The 21,955-nt window shown below is 38.1% G+C and overlaps 1 protein-coding gene across 1 annotated transcript; it reads right to left on the bottom strand.

Moving 5' to 3' along the window:
- Window positions 1–38: 38 nt before the first annotated feature.
- Window positions 39–21,336, bottom strand: LOC135793515 (protein scabrous-like). The gene is made up of 4 exons (XM_065304512.1): window positions 21,033–21,336; window positions 17,908–18,283; window positions 1,388–2,137; window positions 39–1,327 (listed from the first exon to the last, which is right to left on the bottom strand). The coding sequence occupies exons 1-4, from the start codon at window positions 21,320–21,322 to the stop codon at window positions 626–628; spliced, it is 2,118 nt and encodes a 705-aa protein (XP_065160584.1). The 5' UTR covers window positions 21,323–21,336; the 3' UTR covers window positions 39–625.
- Between the last annotated feature and the right edge of the window lie 619 nt (window positions 21,337–21,955).

Raw genomic sequence — 21,955 nt, 5'->3', positions numbered from 1 at the left:
ACAAATTTAGTTTGTAATAAAAAAAATAAACAAATTGGTTAATCAATTGAACATTTTATTATTAAAATAAGTACTGAATGCATCATTGGTACGTACAAAGGTAAACTGTATAATATCCACTTACTTATGTACAAAATTATAACTGACTTGTAAGCTGGAACGCATTAGAGTATCTAAAGTTAAACTCAGAACAAACGCAACGCTGCTTCATCGATATTCCGAGCGGGACTAACAATTAAACAATAAATATGTACAGACGCTTTGTTTTCCTTCTTACATCTTACACCTATACACGCCGTCAACGTCAATTAATACAATTAGATGATATGGCAGTTTTGCGATGGCGCTGATGAATGACAGAAAATGAATTGGTGGCGAACGCGCGTAATCTCATTACGCGCTCGAATCGATAATCAAATATGACATTTATGTTTAGTGACGCCGATGAATAAATTAGTAAATTATCATTATATTTACAGACTTGGGACGTTCGAAAACAAAAATCGATACCACGCATATTACGTTTTACTAACTAGAATAACAAACAATGAACTAGCTGCATCTTTGGTTCCTACTGGCTGAGGGTCATTTCTTTTTCTTCTTCCGTGCTTAAAATATGTTTACACTAACAAACTTCGCGTTTTCTCAGCCGCATCTCACTTGTAGCGACAGCAATCCACTCATTCCTCGAACTATCCATCCAGGTGAGTCCCAGATTATACCTCCCGTTGAGATTTGCATGCTGACAATGCGAGAACCACCAGCCACCTTCGTAGTTACTCGCACAATGCGTATTACTTATATCCCGATCATTATCAACGGTTGAAAACTCCATTTTGTTTTGATAATCCAACGCATCACTCGCATTCCCACGATATCCTCCAACATGTAGTCTGAATCCATGCTCGAAGTCAGCGACACGGAAATCCTCGTAGTTTGCCTGCCAGTATTTACCGTAGATGTCCTTCATGTTGATCTGTAGACTGGTGCAATTGCTGGCGGTAAGGTGGTGGAGATTCCGATTACCCAGCCAGTGTTCACCGGTCGCCGAGCCGAAACCGTTGCTGTAGTCGTTCCAGTTGCGGTTGAAGTTCACCGAACCATCGTAGCGCTTCTGGATGGTCGTCCATCCATCGCTGCAGTGCGCGAGGATCGGTTCGCCGTCCCCGGGGGAGATGAGGTACACACCGGTGGGACCCGCTACGGCGTTACAGTCGTGCGGCAGCTTGTTCACGATACTTTTATACTCATTCTCGAAAGATTTCAGTTCCTGGACGAGGTGGATCGTTGTTTTGGTTGCGTTTGCATCAGCTGTCAAAGATTCACTCTAAGAAAAAAAGTTTTTATTATTTTTTTTATTCTTTGGGTGAAAAATAACGGTTTTTACCTTTAAAATATGATCGTGTAGTTTAGAAGTCTGTACCAGGGAAGACTTCTTCAAATTGTCGACGTCCGCTGAAATGTCCATGAGACGCTTGGCATCCGCATCGGTTTTATCCTGGAGATTCGACACGCTGACACTAATCGCCTTCACAGAGGCGCGAATGTTGGCGGCGTCCTCTTTGAGCGCCGCCAGCTTGGAGCTGCCATCCGCCGCCTGAAATTCTAATTTCGATATCTCCTTGCGGAACTCGGGCATGAGCTTATCGACGCGATCCTCGATGCTCTCCACGTTCTCGAGTAGTTCCAGCACGGACGAGTGCAGCTTGTCGAAGTTGGCGAATTGCTCGGTCAGATTGCCGATCGCCTTCGTATTGATGCTCTGCTGGCGTTCGACGTCCAGCATCTGAACGCCTTCGGTTTTGATTTCATTGATTTTGTGCTGCTTGAGATAGTTTTCCACCTCGTTGCCGTTGATTCTGTCATAGACGTCGTCTTCGGGTTGCATCGGCGGGCGTAATTCGGAGATTTGCGTTTGCAGTTGGTGGATTTGACTCTCGAGATTCGTGTTCTTCGCTTGTAGACTGCGCGTTGTTTTTTCCAGTTCGACAATGTGCATTTTAAGGATGCGCTGGTGGCGTGAGTGACTTTGGTTGTCTTCCGGATCGACGGAGTGCCGTCGGCTACGGTTTTCAATTCCGCTGATGGGCCGCAACTTCTTCCAATTGTACGACCATTCCATTTGTGCGGCTTTCAGCTGCAAAAACATGAAAAAAATTCGTTTGTTAGGACAAGTATTGGTATATTTTCCATTCATTTATTCTACGCGTACTTCCACCTGTCCGTCTCTTTGTAACCGTCTTTTTTTTTTCTCTCTCTATGCTTCTTATTCTGTATCAATGTGTGTGTGTATAGGGGCCAAACGCAAATTGATGGTCGGATGGACGCTTTTGTATAACATGCTCCATATAGTGAAATACGGCGCGCCGGATAATATAAATTCAAGAATCGATTTCGATAAAGCTTCGCTTCTTCTGAGCACTTTGGCTCGAATACAAATACTCGTCCTGCTTTTGCTTTCCATCCGCATCCGGCCCCCGGTATTCTATTATAATATTTCGCCGACTTTTATACGCGCGCATTATGAACGCATATTGCTTTCAATGCGATTATTCGCATGCCACGAGCGGAATGTGCGAATATTTTCAATTTACTGCCGAATACGGACGAATTCCCGATCAGCACTTTCGCAGGGACTTCAAGGAAAATCATTCATTGTCCTCACACGTAATTTTTCTTATATATTGGCTGGAATCTACACGAAAACCGGCTGGGAATGTGTTGAATCAGGAAATTTAGTTGATTTTGATTTTTTGTGAATAAACGCGGATAACTCGGGTAATTTTTATATTACAAAATTTATTTTGATATGGTTTTAAAGAGGATTAAATTGTGTTTCTATTGATATCAAATAATATGATTTTCTTTAAAAACTTTCGGAGTTACAAGCAGTTAAAGTTTGAAAAGCTCTGAAAAAAGCCGGAATTTAGACAAAATTAAAGATTACTAAAAGAGATAAATCAGAAATCAAAGCAAATAAAGCTAAAAATAAAGAACAGGCTATCAGCCATCGTTTAAGCTCAAAATAATTAAAATCGCACCATGGGAACCTTGTCAAAAATGACTTCAAAGTTGCTTTCACCTGCAAAAATTCAGAGTGGCAACCCAATATACTCGATGTGACACCATGCGTCAAACTTAACTCTACATAAAACATAACCTAACCCCAAATTGTGCATATTATACAGCACAAATCGAAAATTACTAAAATATGATTTCTTCATATTTTACATTCTGAAACATAAACGTTTACAGCGTGAATACCAGTAGACATAATCGAATTATTAATATCTGACTTATTAAGCGCTCGAAACAGTTGCGTTTTGCAACTGCGTGCTGGCCTAAATTAATTACGGCGCTCGCGTTGCGCATCGTGCATTATGCACGCTAAATTTGGCATTAACTTTGAATGCGTTATATATTTGGTCGCCGGTGAAGCGGGTGCATTTTTGATTCGCACTTCGATGGAGCCGCCAACTTGCACACGACCAGAGCGACGCTAATAAATTTTCGATGGATACGTTAACCGGCGCCGGCGGTTATGCAGGAGTGCATTTTGGCTTTTTGGCGCTGGTGCTCAATTATTTATGAACAAGTCCGGCGATCAGGTCAACGCTGATACGCGTCCCGTGTGCGTTTGAGGTTATGTTGCACCGGAATGCAATAAACACAGGCCGCTTGCAGTGTGAAGTACCGACTGTGACATTGGTAAATCATTCGGTATTCACGCGGAATTGCAGTGAAATGAAATGTTTTACGTTTGAGCATTAAGAAATGTCGTAGTATTTTATATTCGACGATAAAACCACGTAAATGCTTTGGGTGTAAGAGTTTAATGGACAAAATTGAATTTTTTCTATTTTGTAATTTAGATGTCGGTATACCGGTATTAATATCGGTATTTCACACCACTAATACCGGTATTCGGGTATATATTGCAAAATTTAACATTTTTAATATTTGAAATAAAAAATACCGGTATTTCGATATTAATACCGGTATTTTACACCCCTAATACCGGTATAAATCAAAATACGAGTCATTAATTCCACATATCGCGATCAAGATTAACATTTATTACAAATTGTAGGCAGGTACAATACTCTTTTGACTATTTGTACCAAAATATAACAAATGAAATTGTTGTTGTTGTTGGTGGAAATAAAGCCAGTCGAGTTAATTGCGATTCTTTATTAGCCCGCGCAACAACAATTAATAACAATGGTTATTAAGGTGCGTTAGCTGAAATTTCGCACGCGCGTGTATGTTATAAGCAATGCATAACATCGCGCCATGCTGCCGCCGCATAATAAAAAGGCGAAGCAGCGCACGAAACGAAATTGTTCGGCGGGGCAGTTAAAGAGGCGAGCGTAATGCAATTATCGTTAAGAAAAAGGCTGCAGTGTGGTTGCGTTTCAGCCCTTCAGCCCTTTGAAATGGCCGACATGTGTTCGTTACGAAAACGGTCATGTTTGCGCTTCGCCGGCGCTGGCAAAACTTAAGTAATTCAACGGATACAATGAGAATTTTTATGTAATTAAAACGTATCAATTGTTTTTATTTTAATTTATGGATGACGGTTTATAACGGTCGAAAAAAACTAGGAAATTCCAACTAGGAGTGAGAAATACCGGTATTAATATCGGTATACCGGTATTTTTTCTTTTCACATATTAAAAATTTTCAATACAATACCGGTATATTGGTATTTTGAGAAATAACGGTATTGATACCGGTATACCGGTATTATTTGTATTAAATACCGGTATTAATATCGGTATACCGGTATTTTTTCTTTTCAATTATTAAAAATTTTCAACACAATATTACTTGCAACAAATACCGGTATATCGGTACTCTGAGAAATACCGGTTTCGATACCGGTATACCGGTACTTTTTGTATTAAATACCGATATGTATTTTGCTTAAAAAAATACTGGAAAACACGAAATGTTTTTCTTTTTTTTAACGTTTTTTTGATGTTATTATCTACTTTTATGTTTTTCTTTTACTGTTTGCCTTTTTTCCTTTGGCAAAGCATATTGCCACATCCCGAAAATATTTCATGAATTCAATAGGTTTTTAATGCCGTGCGCGCTCGGAAATTTATCGAAACGATCGCCGGTATAGTTATACGAGTTGTAGACCGCGCTGTGTATCTTTTTTATTTTTTATTTAAGCCGGCTGGCGTCCAGCTTATAATAAAAGTTCGGCAATATCGGCTTTGCGGCGCAATAATGTTATCGAGAGAGTTGCTGGACACACATGTGTGCATAATGATGCAGGTAGTCGTTTCGGCGGCGCGGCGTGCGGTTGGTCAGCGGGTCGGCAGGTGAAACGAAAGACATCTCGTTTCGGACGCACAACACCTGCTCTTTTCCAAAACGCATCCGACCGATTACCAACCGTCTCAAAAACTTCAACAAGCTGCTCGGTTTACCCATGTATACAAGTGTCACTATAATAATTTCATTCCTAACTGAATAAGAATGGAATTTTTGGTATTTTTTGAAAGAAATATTAATTTTATGAAATATTGCATTAGCTGTCAAACGAAAATGACAGAATATTGTAGATTAGGTCAAGAGGCATAACTTTAAATAGAAATTTATTGTTTTTCAAAGTTTTTTTTTGGTGTTTTTTGAGATATTTTGTTTTTTATTGCTCAGATAATTGCAAAACATCAAAAATATTGTGTAATAAGTTGCCTAGCATCACTGACATTGCTTTTTCTATAATACTTTCATTTATAACTGAATAAAAAGCAAGTTTTGTTAGTTTTATCAAAGAAATATTGAAATTCATGAAATTCTGTGACTGCTGTCAAACTATAATTGACAGAATTTTGTTGGTTATGTCAATAGACATATTTTTTATACTTTTTTAATGTATTACTCAGTATTTTGTTACTTTTTACGCAGAAAAATGCACAAAATCGAAAATCTTGTGTAATAAGTTGCCTAAAATCACCGAAATTAATTTTTCTATATTAATTTCAGTTTTAATTGAATAAAAAGCAATTTTTGTTGGTTTTTGCAAAGAAATATTAAAATTCATTAAATTATGTGACAGCTGTCAAACTATAAATGACAGAATATTGTTGGTTATGTCACCAGACATCATTTTTAATTTTTTTTAATGTTTTACTCAATATTTTGTTACTTTTTACGCAGAAAAATCAAAAAAATCAAAATTTTCGTATAAAAAGTTGCCTAACGCAACCCACATTGTTTTCCAATAGAAATATAAGTAACATATTACATATGAGAATGCGAAGCAGCAGGTAGTCTTGAGAATGGTCATGCAACCAAGTTAGCACCATTCGTATTTTAGAAATTTCGCTCCGCAAGCGAATAAAAGCTCCCAAACCTCCGAAACGCGCACGATAAAGAACAGCACCGTGGTCGTTACATGCATATTCAAGGCGTTTTACGCCTGGAAATTCACATCCTCGGACTCGTAGAAAACAACTCTGGTTCCCTTCGCCAAATATTATTACCCGGTGAATGTGCGCGCAATGGCGCACTCATTTTCTTCCCGTTGTTTGCACCGCCAGCAAAGCAAAAACAATAAAAAAAAGTGAATAGCGCGCGCGCGCACGCTTTCGACTGCAATTTCGCCTCTCTCGTAGTGCGGTAATAAATGCACTTGCAAGCTGTGCTTTTGGAAGAGCCGAGCGGAATTCGTATTCATTTACTCTACGCGTCGTACATTACGCACGCAATTCAGGTCATGAGCGACCGGTTTCGGATAAATGCACGCGTTTTTTTGCGCACGAACAAAATTCCGATTCCGACGACACGGAATTTTTGCGCTGGATGGAAAGAAGCGCGTCGGATTTTTAAAGTGCTGCCTGTCGAACATGGGTGCGATATGTAGGTACGTGCGACAATTCGCGAGAAATTGTGCTGTCGTGCGCGTTATAAATCGTCACCGCATTAAAAATTCCACGCGCATCATGCGCACTCAGTGCCGCCCCCGACACCCCTTTCGGATTTTGTCGGTATTGTCATACTCGTACTGTGACAGAACTTGCAAGTTGGGTGAAGTTTTTCGTGCGCTCCGAGGAGATTTCCAAAATTTTCAACTTTACTTTCATGTTCACGTCGTGCAAAAGCTAAAAATACCGGTATTTTTTGTTTTTGTGCACTCAAAGGAGTTTTGTGACAATTTTTACTTTGCTTTTCTTGTAAAATTCTTAACCCTAAAATATCAACCCAAAAATACGGTTATTTTTTATTTTAATCACAAAATAACCTATGAAAAACGAAAATACCGGTATTTTTCAAAATTTTCAGTTTTTGTAGAATAGAAAAGAACTTAAATTTTAAGATTTTTTTATGAAAAAAATACCGGTATTTTTTCGTTTTTTTTATAAAAAACCGGTATTTTTTAATTTTATCGTTTTTATACGCCAAAAAGAATTTTTCAAAAATTTTGGTTTTATCATTCCATGCAAACTTCTTAACTCTAAAATACCACTTAAAAAAATACCGGTATTTTTAATTTTTCTCTCCAAAAACCTCTTAAAACCGATTTTTTCATTTCCTAAAATAACACTTTTATGATTTCACCCCCTGCGACTATTCCACTGTTAAAAAGTTTGGATTGCAACGTGTGCAGGTTGCGCCTGCAGCGCTTGTGCTCCGAATACCGGAGATTATTGCAGGCGCATTTTTAATTCAGCGCCGACACGAAGCAGCGCTTTGCACAAAGTTAAACGAGCGGCGACTTTGCAGCTTATCAACACTTCCCGCTACTAGCCGGGTGGAGAGCGTCGCAAAGAGTATCATGAAATTTTATAAATTATTTTACGTCCGTGCTCGACGCTGAAGTTGCAAAAGAAGATAAAAAAACGATGCCGACGTCGACCACGCACACCGGGTGTGTTACGTGCGCTCATTTCGCCAATTTCGTAATTCAACTTTCCGGCGCAATGCGCTTTCGATCATAAATAATTTTCCCGAATTAACGCGCGCGCGCATGCACCTGTCGTGGAGGACGGCGCGAGGCACGTTCGTTGCGTTAGTTCATAATTGATGACACATTCGCCAATCTGCAATTAACGTCTCACGAAGAGAGTGAATGTGAATGACAAAAATTTAATTTTTCGCTAATTCGCGCGCGCGAAAAACGTCCGTGGAAATATTAAAATGCACTTAAAAAACTTGGCGAAACTAATTTCGCGTGGCAATGCTGTCGTCAGTTTTAATTACGTAATTAACGCGATTGCGGAGTGTCTTTTTCTTTTGGATTACTTTACTTTACTTTTGGGTTTCACTTCGCGAAGACCGGCAAATGTTTAACATTTAAATTGCTTCTTTTACTTGCAGTGTGTAATAGTAATGCGTATCGTATATCCGGGAAAAATAATGTGAAGAGAATAGAATACAGTAGGGAGGAAGGAAGCGAGTTCTAATAAATCTATACTGCGTGATGGCGATGTCGATGTGTAATTAGGTATTTTGTTACGTGTGGGAGGATAACATACAAACAACTCTTGTTTGGAGAATGGGGGAGAGAAACTTCAAAGGAGAGATGTTTTCTTATTTAAATGTAATTAAAATTTTGGCAAGAAACAAAGAAAAAAGAGGAAAAGATAATTAGAAAAAAGAAAAATAAAGAAAACGCTTTAAAAATACCGGTATTTTTTAAATTTTTCTGTTTTTTGTGCATTTAAATGAATTTTACAAAAATTTAAACCTTAGATTTTATGTAAAATGCTCAACCCTAAATTACGACCACAATAAATACCGGTATTTTTCATTTTGTAATGAAAAAATCTAAAATTGAAAAAAATACCGGTATTTTTGACATTTTTCAGTTTTTGTAAGAAAAAAAGAAGTTCAATATTAAAAAAAATTGTAAAAAAAAAAAATACCGGTATTTTCAAATAATTTCATAACAAAAATAAAAATACCGGTATTTTTTATTTTCTTCAAAAAATAATCTTAAAATTGCAGTTTTTTCTTTCTTTATTAAACAATTTTATGATTTTACTTTCTTAGACTATTCTAATGTTAAAAAATTTTGTATTTGTGCTCCAAATACCAGAAATTTTTGCATTGAAAGAAAATACCGGTTTTTGCGGTTTTAAAATATTATTTATTTACTACATAAATAACTTGTCAAATATAATAATATCTTCATAAGATAAACATACCTCTCCCCGCGTGATACGTCTAAAATAATAAACATTGTGGCAATTTTCGCCGCATCCACATCCACATCCGCTACCTGTGCTAATTTGAAAGATGTAATCAAAGGATAAGACGCCGCTGTTTTCGCTCACACTTCGACACACGCCGCTTCTTTGTGCGCAAATTTCCGGCCTGCGGCCTCCGGTCTACTTTCGCGGCTGGGATTATTAAAGACGCACATATTCTCGAGCCGAGTGCGAACACGTTGAGACCGAAAAGAGAAGAAGTCGTAATGCGGCTGTACGCAAACTGTATATAAACACATCTGTATGTGTGGGTGTGTAATATACATGAGCATAAATGCGCCCGCGGATAGTTGTTACTCGTGAGCGGAGAAGCGCTCTCCGGCGCACAGAGTGAATTTTAAATTAGACTAATTACTGTTTGCGCATGTAAGTTAATACCTGGGTGTAATTAGCGAAATGTCGGGGGCGGGTTGTTTGTGTAGCGGGTGGGAAATGTTGCCACCTGTCAAAAAAATAATACCCTAGCTAAAAATGTCACCATGGTGCACATACAGTGTGTTCAAAACTTTGTCATCCGGTGTTTTCTGTGTTTATGTTTGTGTTTATCGGAATAATCTCTTGAAAAGACACAGAAAAAGAAAAAAAGGAGAAGGAAATTTTCCCGGGCGGCGTTTGTCGAGCGCAAGGTCTTCCGGTTTGCGCCGGCGAACGTAAAATTTAAAGAGTCCATTGTGTATGTGTCGAGGGGCAATTTCCACGCAGGCCCAATTTCGTTTCTTCCATTCGTACAGCTCGCCAAACGAATTGTTACGTTTCTCGAGGCGGAGGAGGAAAAACACAAAGCACGCGCAAACAAATTTCAATATATGAAAAACAAAAACGAAAAAAAATACGCGCATCAAAGTCCAGTGGAATTTTTTTTCCTGCGCTGTTGATAAAACGCAATCATAAAGAAGTAAAGCGCAACAATAACAAAAATTTTATATTGTTTTAAAAAGAGAGCGCGCTTCAATTAAAATTGCATATTTCATGCACAACTATGAATAATTTAATTACGCGCATAGACAAAAGACCGCGTAAAATAACAATGAAAATATAAAAACATTTATTTACCCCCTCGCTTTGGGAGGATTAAAAAAAATAGTCGTACATTCGAAATCAATTGCAGTGCGCCGTGTGAGCCCCAGCGGGGCAAACCGCAGCTTACGAGAGTCTGTAGAACGCGGAAAACGGCTCCTCCACCACTCGACTTGAACTGCTACTCTGGTACTCTTATTCAGAGATTACTGGCTGTTAGTGCCTTGTTACCCGGACGCTCGTCGCCAATCTTGTTTGCGTTCTCGTTCTCCGCGCTTTTTCCACCATCGCCAGCCACTCCCGGGGCGCACGAGTTGAAGTTGAAGTTCTTTCGTTTAAGTTAATTAGGATTCTTTCAAGTGGCGATGGTATACGTCAATGTAATCAACAGAGTAAATACGGCACTGGTTTTTTTTTCACAAACCGGAAAACCGGAAAATACAAAAATCTTACATTTTTAAGAGTTTTTAAAAATATTTTAAACATTTCTTTACTTATATTTGTTTTTTTATTTTTTCTAAAACCGGAAAACCGGAAAACATTAAAATCCTTTGAATTTTTATTATATTTAATATTTTATACATTTCTAGACTCATTTCCGGTTTCCGGTTGGTTTTCCAAAACCGGAAATCATAAAATTTCCCCTTTTTTCTGTTTTATTTAATATCATATATATTTTTATTCTTATCGATTAGAGATTTCCGTATTTCCGGTATACGTGATCACAATTTCACGCCGGCTTTCCGGCCTCAAGTCTCCGCATTATATTGTCTGCCAATTCGGCTCCTCTTCATCCCCTGTCCGGTGTAGCGCAATACGTTATTTGTATCCGCTGTGCCTTATGTTATGATACATATTGGTTGACCTCAAGTTAAGCGCGATGCGATATACTGCCGGTTGAATAGTTGCAGTACACTCCGGTTATTGATTGCCGCAATTAGTTTATGAAACTCGCAGCGGCGTGCTTCGGACAGTTTACAAACAGCACAAAAAAAATAAAAATCCTCTCTGCTGTCGTTGTCATCGAACGCGATGCGATTTAAAGCAGAAAAGTCTATCGAAGAAACATTTGCAAACAAAAGATTTTCAGCCACAGACAGACATAACCTCAATCGAGTGCTATCTGAGCACATTAATAGCACTCCACTTGTCAGGTAATTTACGGCGCGTAGAAGATACGAGTATACCAACTCGTAAGCGAATGACTAAATTTTATCGGAGCATTATACAAACGCGGAATGATATTTCAGTATTACGACGATTCTTTTATCACGCGAAACAAAGTGAAGGGGTGGGGGAGTGTGGGCGCGTCGTTTAGATACGCGATGATAATGACGATATTTATGGCGGCGGCGGTTTAATTATCGATTAAATGTTTACGGTTTTGATTAATTCGCGCGAGCCGCCAGCGCGTCATAGCTCATTCCGCTCCATCGGGCGTGTAATCAACAAGCAATAAGCTATTTAGATTTGGCGCTAACGACAACATCACATTTACATAATTACGATGCGTTTGTGCCTTGATTGTGACGGGGATGTGTTTTCATATTTTAATCATGCGGTATAAATTATATAGTTAATAATTTTCCAAGTAGGAAGTAATCAGGAATGTTGAATACTGTGTTTTATTCATTGTAAACACACTATTAACGATGATTGGGTTGCATACATTTTAGTTTTTTGATTTTATTGCTTTATTCTGTCATAATATGAAGAAAAAGGTAATGTTTTTTTTAATATTTTGGTGTTTTTAGTGAATTTTTGACTTTTTTATGTATTTCTTCAAGTATTTCGCGATTAATCGGTTACTATTCGGTAATTTTGAACCGACTAGTCGGCAGAAAATAATTATTTTGTGAAATTCTGACAAATTTTTATGGAATCTTCAATTTTTTCCTACTTAGATTTTTTTTCGGCGACTATTCGGCCAATATTATTCGACTAGTCGGCGACAAAACTATTAGCCGACAAGTTTTTAATAAAAATTTTATCAAATTTTTATAAATTTTATCAAATTTTATCAAATTTTTATAAATTTTATCAAATTTTTATAAATTTTATCAAATTAAAATAACTTTTATCAAATTTTTATAAATTTTATCAAATTTTTAGGGGATTTTATCAATTTTTTTTAAATTTTATCAAATTTTATCAAATTTTTATACATTTTATCAAATTATTATAACTTTTATCAAATTTTTATGAATTTTATAAAATTTTTATAAATTTTCAAAATTTTCATATTTCTACCGACTATTCCGTGATTCTTATCCGACTATTCGGTGACTAAACATGATTATTCCGCGACTTTTCTTACTCGTACATTTCAAGCATTTTCCCCGCGTGATTTATGTGTGGAGCAAATTTGTGTCGCGTATAATACGCTGTATTGTTGCGAATAAATAACAAAAAATTGCGAAAGTGTAGCGAATACAATTTCGCTCGCTGCGGGCGCACTTGAATACCGTATAATAACACAGCCATTTCATGAATAATAAAAATTCTATTATTTATGATTAAGAGTGTGTGATTTACGACGCAACACTTCTTCCTCGCCCAGGATTCAATATGGCGCATTAACCCGTCGTAAAACTGTTACGAGTGTAATCACGTCAGAAATGAGAAATTATCGGTAAAACATGTTAGAATAACGACGCCACTGGTGATTCGGATGTTTATTTTGCCCCGCGCACCAAATCGATCGCATTTGCCGGATGCTTATTAAAAAAGTTAACGCAATGATTGAATGGTTTTTCATTTCGAATATTCGCAATATTTTCGTGGTCCGGATGCTCACGCTGCGGAAAAGTTTCGTCGATGAATAATAGCCGGATTATTAACGATCGCAAATCCCGCGAGCTCAACGCAAACACGAGGCTGCGCTAATTTTGCGCCTCGAGGAAAGCGATAAACGATTGGAATTCATAAACCCTCTGCTTAAAGAGGCGGCAAGTTAAAGTTTTGCAATTTAAACCATATACTCACACACATATACATATTATACATATACGTGTGTTGAATAATCATGAGTGTTGTAAAAATACGCAGCGTGTGTGGGTGTTGAGAGTCTTCTTAAAACTTGGTTTGAGGTTAGAATGTGGGTTGACGCAAGGGCGGGAATCCTTTAGGGATAATCATTCTACGGAGTCGCCACATCGAAATTCATAAATGTTATCAAAGTTTCACGAGCCGAACGCGGCGCATGCGAGTTTTATTACTTGGAAAAAGTTTCGTCGGTGCTTGGGCGACTTTGGAATGAAGTCGAACTTGTGTTTCACGCTGTGCGGTCCACGGGGATTTCGCATTATCGCGTATATTTGCGTCCATTTTAATTTTTTTTTTTTATTTTGTTTTAATTTTAAAACAAACTTTCTGTTTTTGTAGTAGATGTAATTGTATATGAATTAAATGTTGGAATTTTGTATAAAATGCTTGTTATTTATAAAATAATGCTTGGTTGTTTAAATCTTTAAAGTTGTCACTTTATATTTGACAAATATAAATTATGTGATAATTTAATCATGATGTGACAGACGAGCATTATCAAATCTGTACGCTCAATATTATATATATTAAACAGCCAACTCCATCTGTCACACATGGTATATGATGGTGCCATCTATTAGAAAACAGCTAAACTGTATTTTTCAAAATTAAATAGAGGCGAGAATCGCGAAAAATCGTTGATTTTGCATAGCATTTTTTGCAGAAATAGGCAACCCAATCAACACCACACTTTAGGCATCGCTAATAAACTAATTCCAGAGGTGAATCGGTTGCATTTTTTTACAAAATTACGAATAACTATTAAACTACAAATCATTTTTCTAGCAAAATATATTGTGTAGTAGATAATGAACTGATATATCAATATACAAAATTTCACAGCTTAATTTCCCATAGTTATGGAGAAAAACACATTTTTGTTTCCATTTTCCAAAAAAACTTCTTTAATCTTTAATACCCTGTAGCTATTTGATTTTGAACAAAGCTCGCGCGGTGTTTAAATAAAGTTACTTTCCTCGCCGCGTAACAAAAAAAAAAGAAGACGAAAAAACCGTCTGACCTTTTCACTTTTGTTCGTTTTCTTTGACCTTCTGCGTTTCTGCGTTTAATCTCCGCTCGCAGGAAGGTCCACATTCAACAAATATAAATCACCCGCTCGTTTTGTACCGCGGAATAATTCTCCTGTTCCTCTTTTATATGTATATATGTGTGTGGGTACATATAATTTTCGGTCGCTTCGGTTCGGAATATTTTTCCAAGTCGTGTGTGCTCGCATCACGCTCGCGTTTTTATTTCTCACGAGTGCGACTTTTCCCATGCGCGCGCACCCGAGCGTACAATCATATGCCATGAGTGCCTCTCGCGGTGAATTTATTGCAATTTTCGAGAGATCGACGCGTATCCCAAGGGGATGCCCTGGGGCTGACCCTTCGGGGACTTTCATTGCGCATCAAGATTAAATGAATTAATTTCTGCACTCGTATTATACCCAAGTGAATAATGAAAATTATTATTTCTTTGTTTCAGGTTAGTTTTTATTCCATTCTTCATCAAATAAAGGTAAAAATCAAGTTTTTTCTGTAACGTGATAATCAAACATCATCCCCGCATGATAGAAAACCAATTTCAACCCCTGCTGAGGGGTGAAAACCTTTTTTCCATTATACACACGCACACACATCGGAAAATTGCGCCTCGGCGATCGATGTTAATCGATCCAATCTATGCTCGCCTACGTGTGAAGTAGATAACACACATGAAACACACAATGTCCTTGAAGGGCTGAAATTATTTACTCATTAACAAGTTTTGATTGAGTGCAATATTGTCACATCGTCACTCTATATTTATTCCCCAACACCCCGGCGCCTCCACCAAAATTTTGTTTCTCTGTGTCTGTGTGTGTGTGTGTGCATGAATTATTCCGACTTTGTTTACACGCCCGTTCCTCGTCACAACCCTTTCACGTCGTCAAGAGTCATCGCACGCGTTTGATGACTAAAAGCGGCAACGGCGTAAAAAGGGTTTTACACGAATCATAATTCCGATTCACTTGTCGCGACCTGTCCGCCCGGCTGAAAGCTTTACGAGGCAGGAGGAAATCACAAGACTTTCAACAAACATTTCCGCTTTTCGCGGGGGAAGTGTGACATGACATGATGACGTGAAGCGGCGTTGAAGGCGGGAAGTACTCTCTCGCCAGCCGAAAGCTGCTGAAACACAGTGGCCTAGATTTTGGGACAAATTGTTTGTGTGTTGCATCATTCGCTATGCGCGGAATGCAAGAAACGCCCGGTGAAGGTGTGGGGGTGCGAGTTGGAAATGAGGGAAAAACGATGCCCTTAAAAACACGCGCTTTCTATCTACCTCTCTGCATTCCCATCCCCATTGCTATTCCTGAGCTCTGTTTTTTTTTATTTTTTACGTCCAACCGGAACCAAAGTTCTGCTGGAGGGAGAAAGAGGATGAGAGGGGTTGGGGGGGTGCGCGATGGCCCCATTTCACCCTCAACGTGTTCTATATAAATCACGCTTTGATAAATTACGCCACGGTTTTCTTATTTGCAATAAATCCTTGAAGAATTCCACGGCGACAATTTTCGCGTTTTCCTCCTCTCTACCTTTGCGTGAATGTAAATAGGAAATAAATTTTATGCTGTGTAATAATTAACGCGTGAGTTTAGCTACAATTTAATAATGTCATTATTTCTCTAGAGCAATAATACATATACGTGTACAGAAATTAATTTAGTCATTTTTACGCCGGTTGATTTCGATTTTCGAAGGGATGAAATTCAAATTGGCTCCGCCGGCAAATTTTGCCAATTTGCGTTGGCTGTAAATCAAATCGCACGGAAAATTCACGCCGTGCAATAAACAAAACGACGCTCGTGATTGAAACACGCCGTAAATCGATATAGAGCTCAAAATTGAGGTTAGGTTGACACGTGTCGTGTATAAAGTGTTTGAAGTAAATTTTTATTTGTTTTTAAAGGTTTTATTTTATTGATTGAGCGTGGAAATTAAAAATTCCACACGGCGTGCTTGTAATGCACGATAATAATGTGAAATATTTGACGGGGTCGGGGGCGGTGGAATTTCGCGGTCGTATTACATATGCGCAAGGGCGCGACGCGGCGTGCAAAGTAGAAAAATATGAAAATTGCGGGCTCGCCGCGCGGCAGATGCGTATCAGTTCCGCATAACCGCACAAAATACACAATGCATATTTTAGTTTGCAAATGTTTGCCAGCAGGCGCTACAGCCCCCATGGGGGTGGCTGGAAAATTAAATTTACATTACCAGAGATAATTTTTATTTGTCGTAATTGAATGCATAGATTTCGGTGGGAATATTTATTACGTGATAGAAAAATACCGGTTATTAAATAAATTCTGTCTTTTTTGGTTCGAAAAATTAAATACCGGTATTTTTTTTAATTGATTTTTTTTTCTTTTTTTAATTTTACGTAGATATATATTTTTTTAAATTTTGTTTCATCTTTTCAAAACTTACGATTTTCTAAAATACCGGTTATTAAATATACCGGTATTTGATAGCAAAAATACCGGTATTTTTTTAAATGTCGATTTTCTCCGTCAATAAAAAGAATCAAGCAATTTTTATTTTTGGAACCCGTTGAAGGGTCAGCGCGTTAATTAAATCATTAATTACAATTCGCAAACAAACCCTTGGTAGGGTCTGCGTCTTGGACCAATATTATCCGGATGTAGGATTGTGTTTGATTGTGAAGATCTCCAGAAATGGAAATTTTTGGTCCCGGGCATCACTTAAACCCAAGTCGTATTTCATCCGCAAGTCGTAAAATTGTATCGTACGTAGGGTTGCAAAGGGCGCTGCGCGAAAGTAATTAACCCAGTCATAATTAATAACTAACATTTGCAAGTGGTAACCCCTTTTGGTTTTGTAGTAAACTCGGAATATAATAACTCAACGTTTCGCACACCTCATTTAACGCCAGAGGGCAAAAAACACGTCAATTTCATAGAACTTAGACGTAGGTACAAATGTTCTAGTTTTACCTACTCGTACTGTGTGTGGGATTCATTGTGGAAAAGCACGTAGATAATAAGTGGAAAAACGTCAACCCGAATATTTCGCGACGAGGGTAAATCCCCATGCTGAATGCGAAATTAAGACTGTTAAGAGTGCGCGGTGGGGCAGAGGCGCGCGCAAATTAAGCACCTCTATTTGTCTAGTTAATTGGATTCGTTTTCACGTTATGAAATCGTTTTACCGCGCGCGCACAACGCGGGCATGCTCGGGTATTCTTGCTCGCTACCCACATTAACAGGGAAATGTACATACTGCGCACTATTTTGAATTCAATACGTTCGCATTGTGTGATTGTACAATGATAAGAATGGGTTGGGATGATAATATGCGTGGAAATTACGAAATTGCAAAATTATACTGTTTTCGAGCAGAAAATACAAATTTTAAAAATACCGGTATTTTGGTTTATGGTGGGAAAAATACCGGTATTCTTAAATAACCGGTATTTTAATTTTATAAATAAAAAACCAAAAATTTAAACAAGAAAAGACAAAAACCGGTAGTTTAAATAACCGGTATTTCCAAATTTTAAAAAATACCGGTATTATTTAATTTTTTCCGCAAAAAAATTAAAAACTTACCTGATTCTTTGTCTTGGCGCATGCGACAGCTGTCGCCTTCGAGTGGTCCTTGAACGACGCCATCTCCTCACGCATCTCGAGTATCTGCGCCTCGTACTTGGCGTTCTGACTCCGGCTAACCTCCAGCGCTTTATTGAGATCGGTGATGTCGGTTTTGAGCAGGGCGAGTTGACCATCAACGCGTTCGCGTTCCACCAAGATGGCGGTGGAGTTGATCGTTGTTTGGATCTCGGCCATTTCAGTCCGCACTTCCTGCATGGCATTCGAGAGCCATTTCACAGTGAGATGATCGTTCTTTTCTTGATTTCCCATCGAGGAGGCGGCGTGCGGGGCGTGATGGGCCTTGTGCCCGGTTCGCAGTTGCTCGATGTCCAATCTGGGGAATGCCAAAAACGATTACAATTACAACTTTCGCACGTTTTCCAATAATCGTAAAGCACGCCGGAATTCCAACGATAAAATAAAAATTCCGCGCATAACGAAACGGTTTTTTTTTTGTATGTAAAAAGGGTTCATTTACATAACGACAGGAAAAAGTCCAAAACCTTTTTTGCGTGCTGGAAAAAATTTCAGTAATGTAAAATGTTAACATCAGTGTTAATTAACATTTGAACATTCACGGAATGCGCAAAATTACTGTTTGAGTTTGCTGTACTCGTAGTATAACAAGACGAGCGAACATCAGTGACACATTGTGGTCGGGCAACTCGTAACAACCCGGGCGGAACGTTAATCAATCAGTCAAAATCGCGTTTGTAGCTGCTTTAAACAAAAGCCAGCTCCGGGAGAGATAATCTATCGCGGGTCAAAGAATTTCGGGTCAATGAGTTTCCACCTGCAACACACTCACAGAATAGACTCTCGAGGCACGTCGCGCACATAAATGACGCTGAATATCGCCGGATTCGTATGCATGGAAGTGTGGCAAGCTCGATATCCAATATGGAGGACCAGAGATGGGTTACATTTCGACAGGCGGGAGAGAGTTTAGGGCCGGAACCTGACTTCTGAATGCACATTAATAATTTAATCATTTCTATTGTTGTAATTTTGCTTTATCTTCGCTTTATCTTCCCTTCGAATGATGAAATTTTTATTTTTATTTTTTTGAGGTTTATTTAGCGATTTTTTGTTATGTTTGGTGTGAATATAGGAAAATCTGATGCCAATGGCAATGTTTTTGGTTATATGCGTAAAAAGGCCGTAAATAGGCGTTTGATAATGAAGTTATATCTACGTTTTCGTACCAGCGACCAAAGTGTACGGAACCGGCTGGGCGTTTGTGCAAAATGTACAATGCGAGCCGAGGGTGAATGGTGCATTCGCCGGGCGCGCGCACGAGGTGAGCGCCTCGGGCCATTCGGGTTAATTAAACAAACTCGAAAAGCTTTCGCCGTTCGCCCTCTGCGAACGCGTCGTATCTTTATGCTGCGCGCGGAGAACTAAAACCACACACAGACGAGCGAGTCCATGATTGAGTCCACGATTGGACATTTTACATTTCATCGTTAAAAATTAAAAAACGCTTGAAATTTGATATGAAATTAAAATCTTGCTTTATTACTTTTTTCATTTGCACGTTATAGAGAGGTGATGTTACATAGAGAGAGACAAAAATATTAACAAATGATGTTTGATGTAGTGAAAATTAAGTTTTTCATATTTTTTTATTAAAATTTAGTAAAAAATATTTTTTATTTGAGTTATTTACTATTTTATAGTAAAATCAACTTTATTTGTTAATAACTTTTCATATAACGAAGTATTTTTCCATATTTTTACATATTTGATGTAGAATTTAACGTAGAATTCAATTTTTTTAAAGAATTATTAAATTTATTGAATGAGCAATGAGTTTATTGCATGTTTTATCCATCAAGGAACAAAAAATAACCAAATATTGAGATTTTACGCGGATTGGCATCTGTTTAATCTTTTGTTGCGCTGGTTATAAACTCAATTACTCTAGTAAAAATGCCGGTAAATATTTCCTGAAGTCTAAATATGAATTCCGCGTCGCTCAGTTGTATTCACTTGTGTTATGTTTAAATGATTTTCTAGTAGCGCAAACAAATTAGCTGAAAAATCGTGCTTAAGTTATAGAAATTTGCATTGCAATTTGTAGGGATGTTGGGATCATAATTACAACAATATTTCAAATGTTACCATCGATGTCATGTCTTTAAAAAAAATTCTAGCTCATAATTGCTAGAAATGAAAATATTTTTCGTCGTTATACAGAAAATCTATAACGCTAAAACGAAAAAATTAATATAAGCTCAACAAATTGTATAAATTTCATCGTTATAGACAGATTTTTCGTTAAAATAAGACCACACTGTATAATTCTCTGCAATATATTTCGAAATATCCATGGAGTAGTGGATACGTACTACTTTAATCAGAATTAGGACCTCGGGCGTACAAAAAGCGAACTGTTTTGTGCTTGCAGCAACGCAAAAAAGACGCAAAAAATCCTCCTGCAGCCAAATAGAAACAGAGCGCACATAAATACGCGAAATATACGACGTGTGTGCGCGGCGTGGTGTGCTTTCTTTTGTTGGGATTTTAATTAAGCGACAATCATTTACTTTCACCGACGATACGAGCGACCGAGCCCCGGCACACACACACACACATTAATATCTGCACACACATCCGCACAATATATAAATGTGTGCAAAGATAGTAAAAGCTTCGAGTTTATCTTATGCTCGTGCTTAGGTTTCTAAGCAGCGTGTTGGCGGAGGCGCCGGCAACGGTGACGCATTATGAGCTATTTTATGGTTATTGTTATTGTTTATGTAATATGTGTCGGCGAGACGCACGAAAAAATCCACGCGTATTAAGTGCGAAAACGTTTTTATACGCAGACGCTGCTTTTACGTCGTATTTTATGCGAAATTAAGTGATTGAGGCGAAAATTAAACACAAGAAAAGTTAATTAAACAATATTTAGTATTCTACAACAAAAGCTTTTCTTCTTAAAAGTAAAAGACTTGAATTAACTAATTACACGCTTTTCTTTAGCGAAAAACTTTTCATTTCTCTTCAAAAAAACGAAAAATTTATCCAACGCGACGTGAAAGTTGTTTTATTTCAACGCGCAATAAAAATATGCTTACCGTAAGCTGCGAATCTCCTCGCGGACATCAACAAGTTCCTGACTTTTAATAAGTTTCCGCCTCATGTGCTCCTCGATGCTCTGCAAGTCTTCACGACGGCGCTCCAGAAGCACTGTGACTTGTCGTCCGAGCGTACGCAGCTGCTGGCGCAGATCGACGTCGCCATCATCGGCGGCACTCACACTATGTGTAGAATCCATCAGAGTAGTTGTGGCGCTGGAGATGGTGGTTAAAACACACGCGGCAAGCGCGGCGACGAACGCGAAGCGACAGCCTCGGGTGGCGTGCATTGCGGTGCGGTGGTGCGATGTTGACTGGCTGGTAACTGGCGGCCGCGATGGCGTTATATACGAAGCGGCAAGGAGCTTTCGTTTGGTGTAAAGCTCAAGCGGGGCGAATGCGCGTGCGCGGCGTTTGCACCTGCACAGGTGCTACCAGTACCAGCGTATGGTAGGTACCTCACGTCGTACGTCTGGTAATATTTCTTTCAAACCAGAAAGAAGGAAAAAAATATGTAATTTTTTTTTTGCAAATTTTGAGTTTGGTATTGGTAATTTTTGAAAAAAAAAATTTGGTAAAAATATTTCGTTAAAAAAGTCAATTTTTCTTTGGAATTTTTTAAAATTTAGGTTTTTTGATGCTTTTAACCTCAATTTAAAGCTAACCTAACGCTTATTGGTTCAATTTATTGACGTCACAGTTGAGTAGTTGTCTCTACTTGCTAGTTTTCCTAATTTATACAGGGTGTTCCTCATTCCAAGACCTAAAAATACGTTTTCAAAATTTTTTTTCTTTAAAAACCGAATTTTTTTTAATTTTCTGTCATTTTTTCATTTTTTTTTCTAAAAAAACTCCCCAGACACAAAAAAGAAAGATTTTGCAATACTCGGTGGTCGTTTACAGCGCCATTAAGCATCGAAGTG

The sequence above is a fragment of the Atheta coriaria genome, unplaced genomic scaffold (genome assembly GCF_025399875.1).
Source record: "Atheta coriaria isolate IRGN ID8LTWV9N9 unplaced genomic scaffold, Caltech_Dcor_3.1 hic_scaffold_6_pilon, whole genome shotgun sequence".
Lineage (NCBI taxonomy): Eukaryota > Metazoa > Arthropoda > Insecta > Coleoptera > Staphylinidae > Dalotia > Dalotia coriaria.
Note: the sequence above shows the minus strand (reverse complement) of the source record. Positions and strands in the feature narration are given on the sequence as shown.

Excerpts from the sequence above, each read along its gene's own strand:
- LOC135793515 (XM_065304512.1), bottom strand. The coding sequence starts at position 21,322 with ATGCACGCCACCCGAGGCTGTCGCTTCGCGTTCGTCGCCGCGCTTGCC. Across the intron at positions 2,138-17,907 it reads GCGCCAAGACAAAGAATCAG|CTGAAAGCCGCACAAATGGA; the intron begins GTAAGTTTTTAA and ends ATGTTTTTGCAG. Across the intron at positions 1,328-1,387 it reads TACACGATCATATTTTAAAG|AGTGAATCTTTGACAGCTGA; the intron begins GTAAAAACCGTT and ends TTTTTTTCTTAG.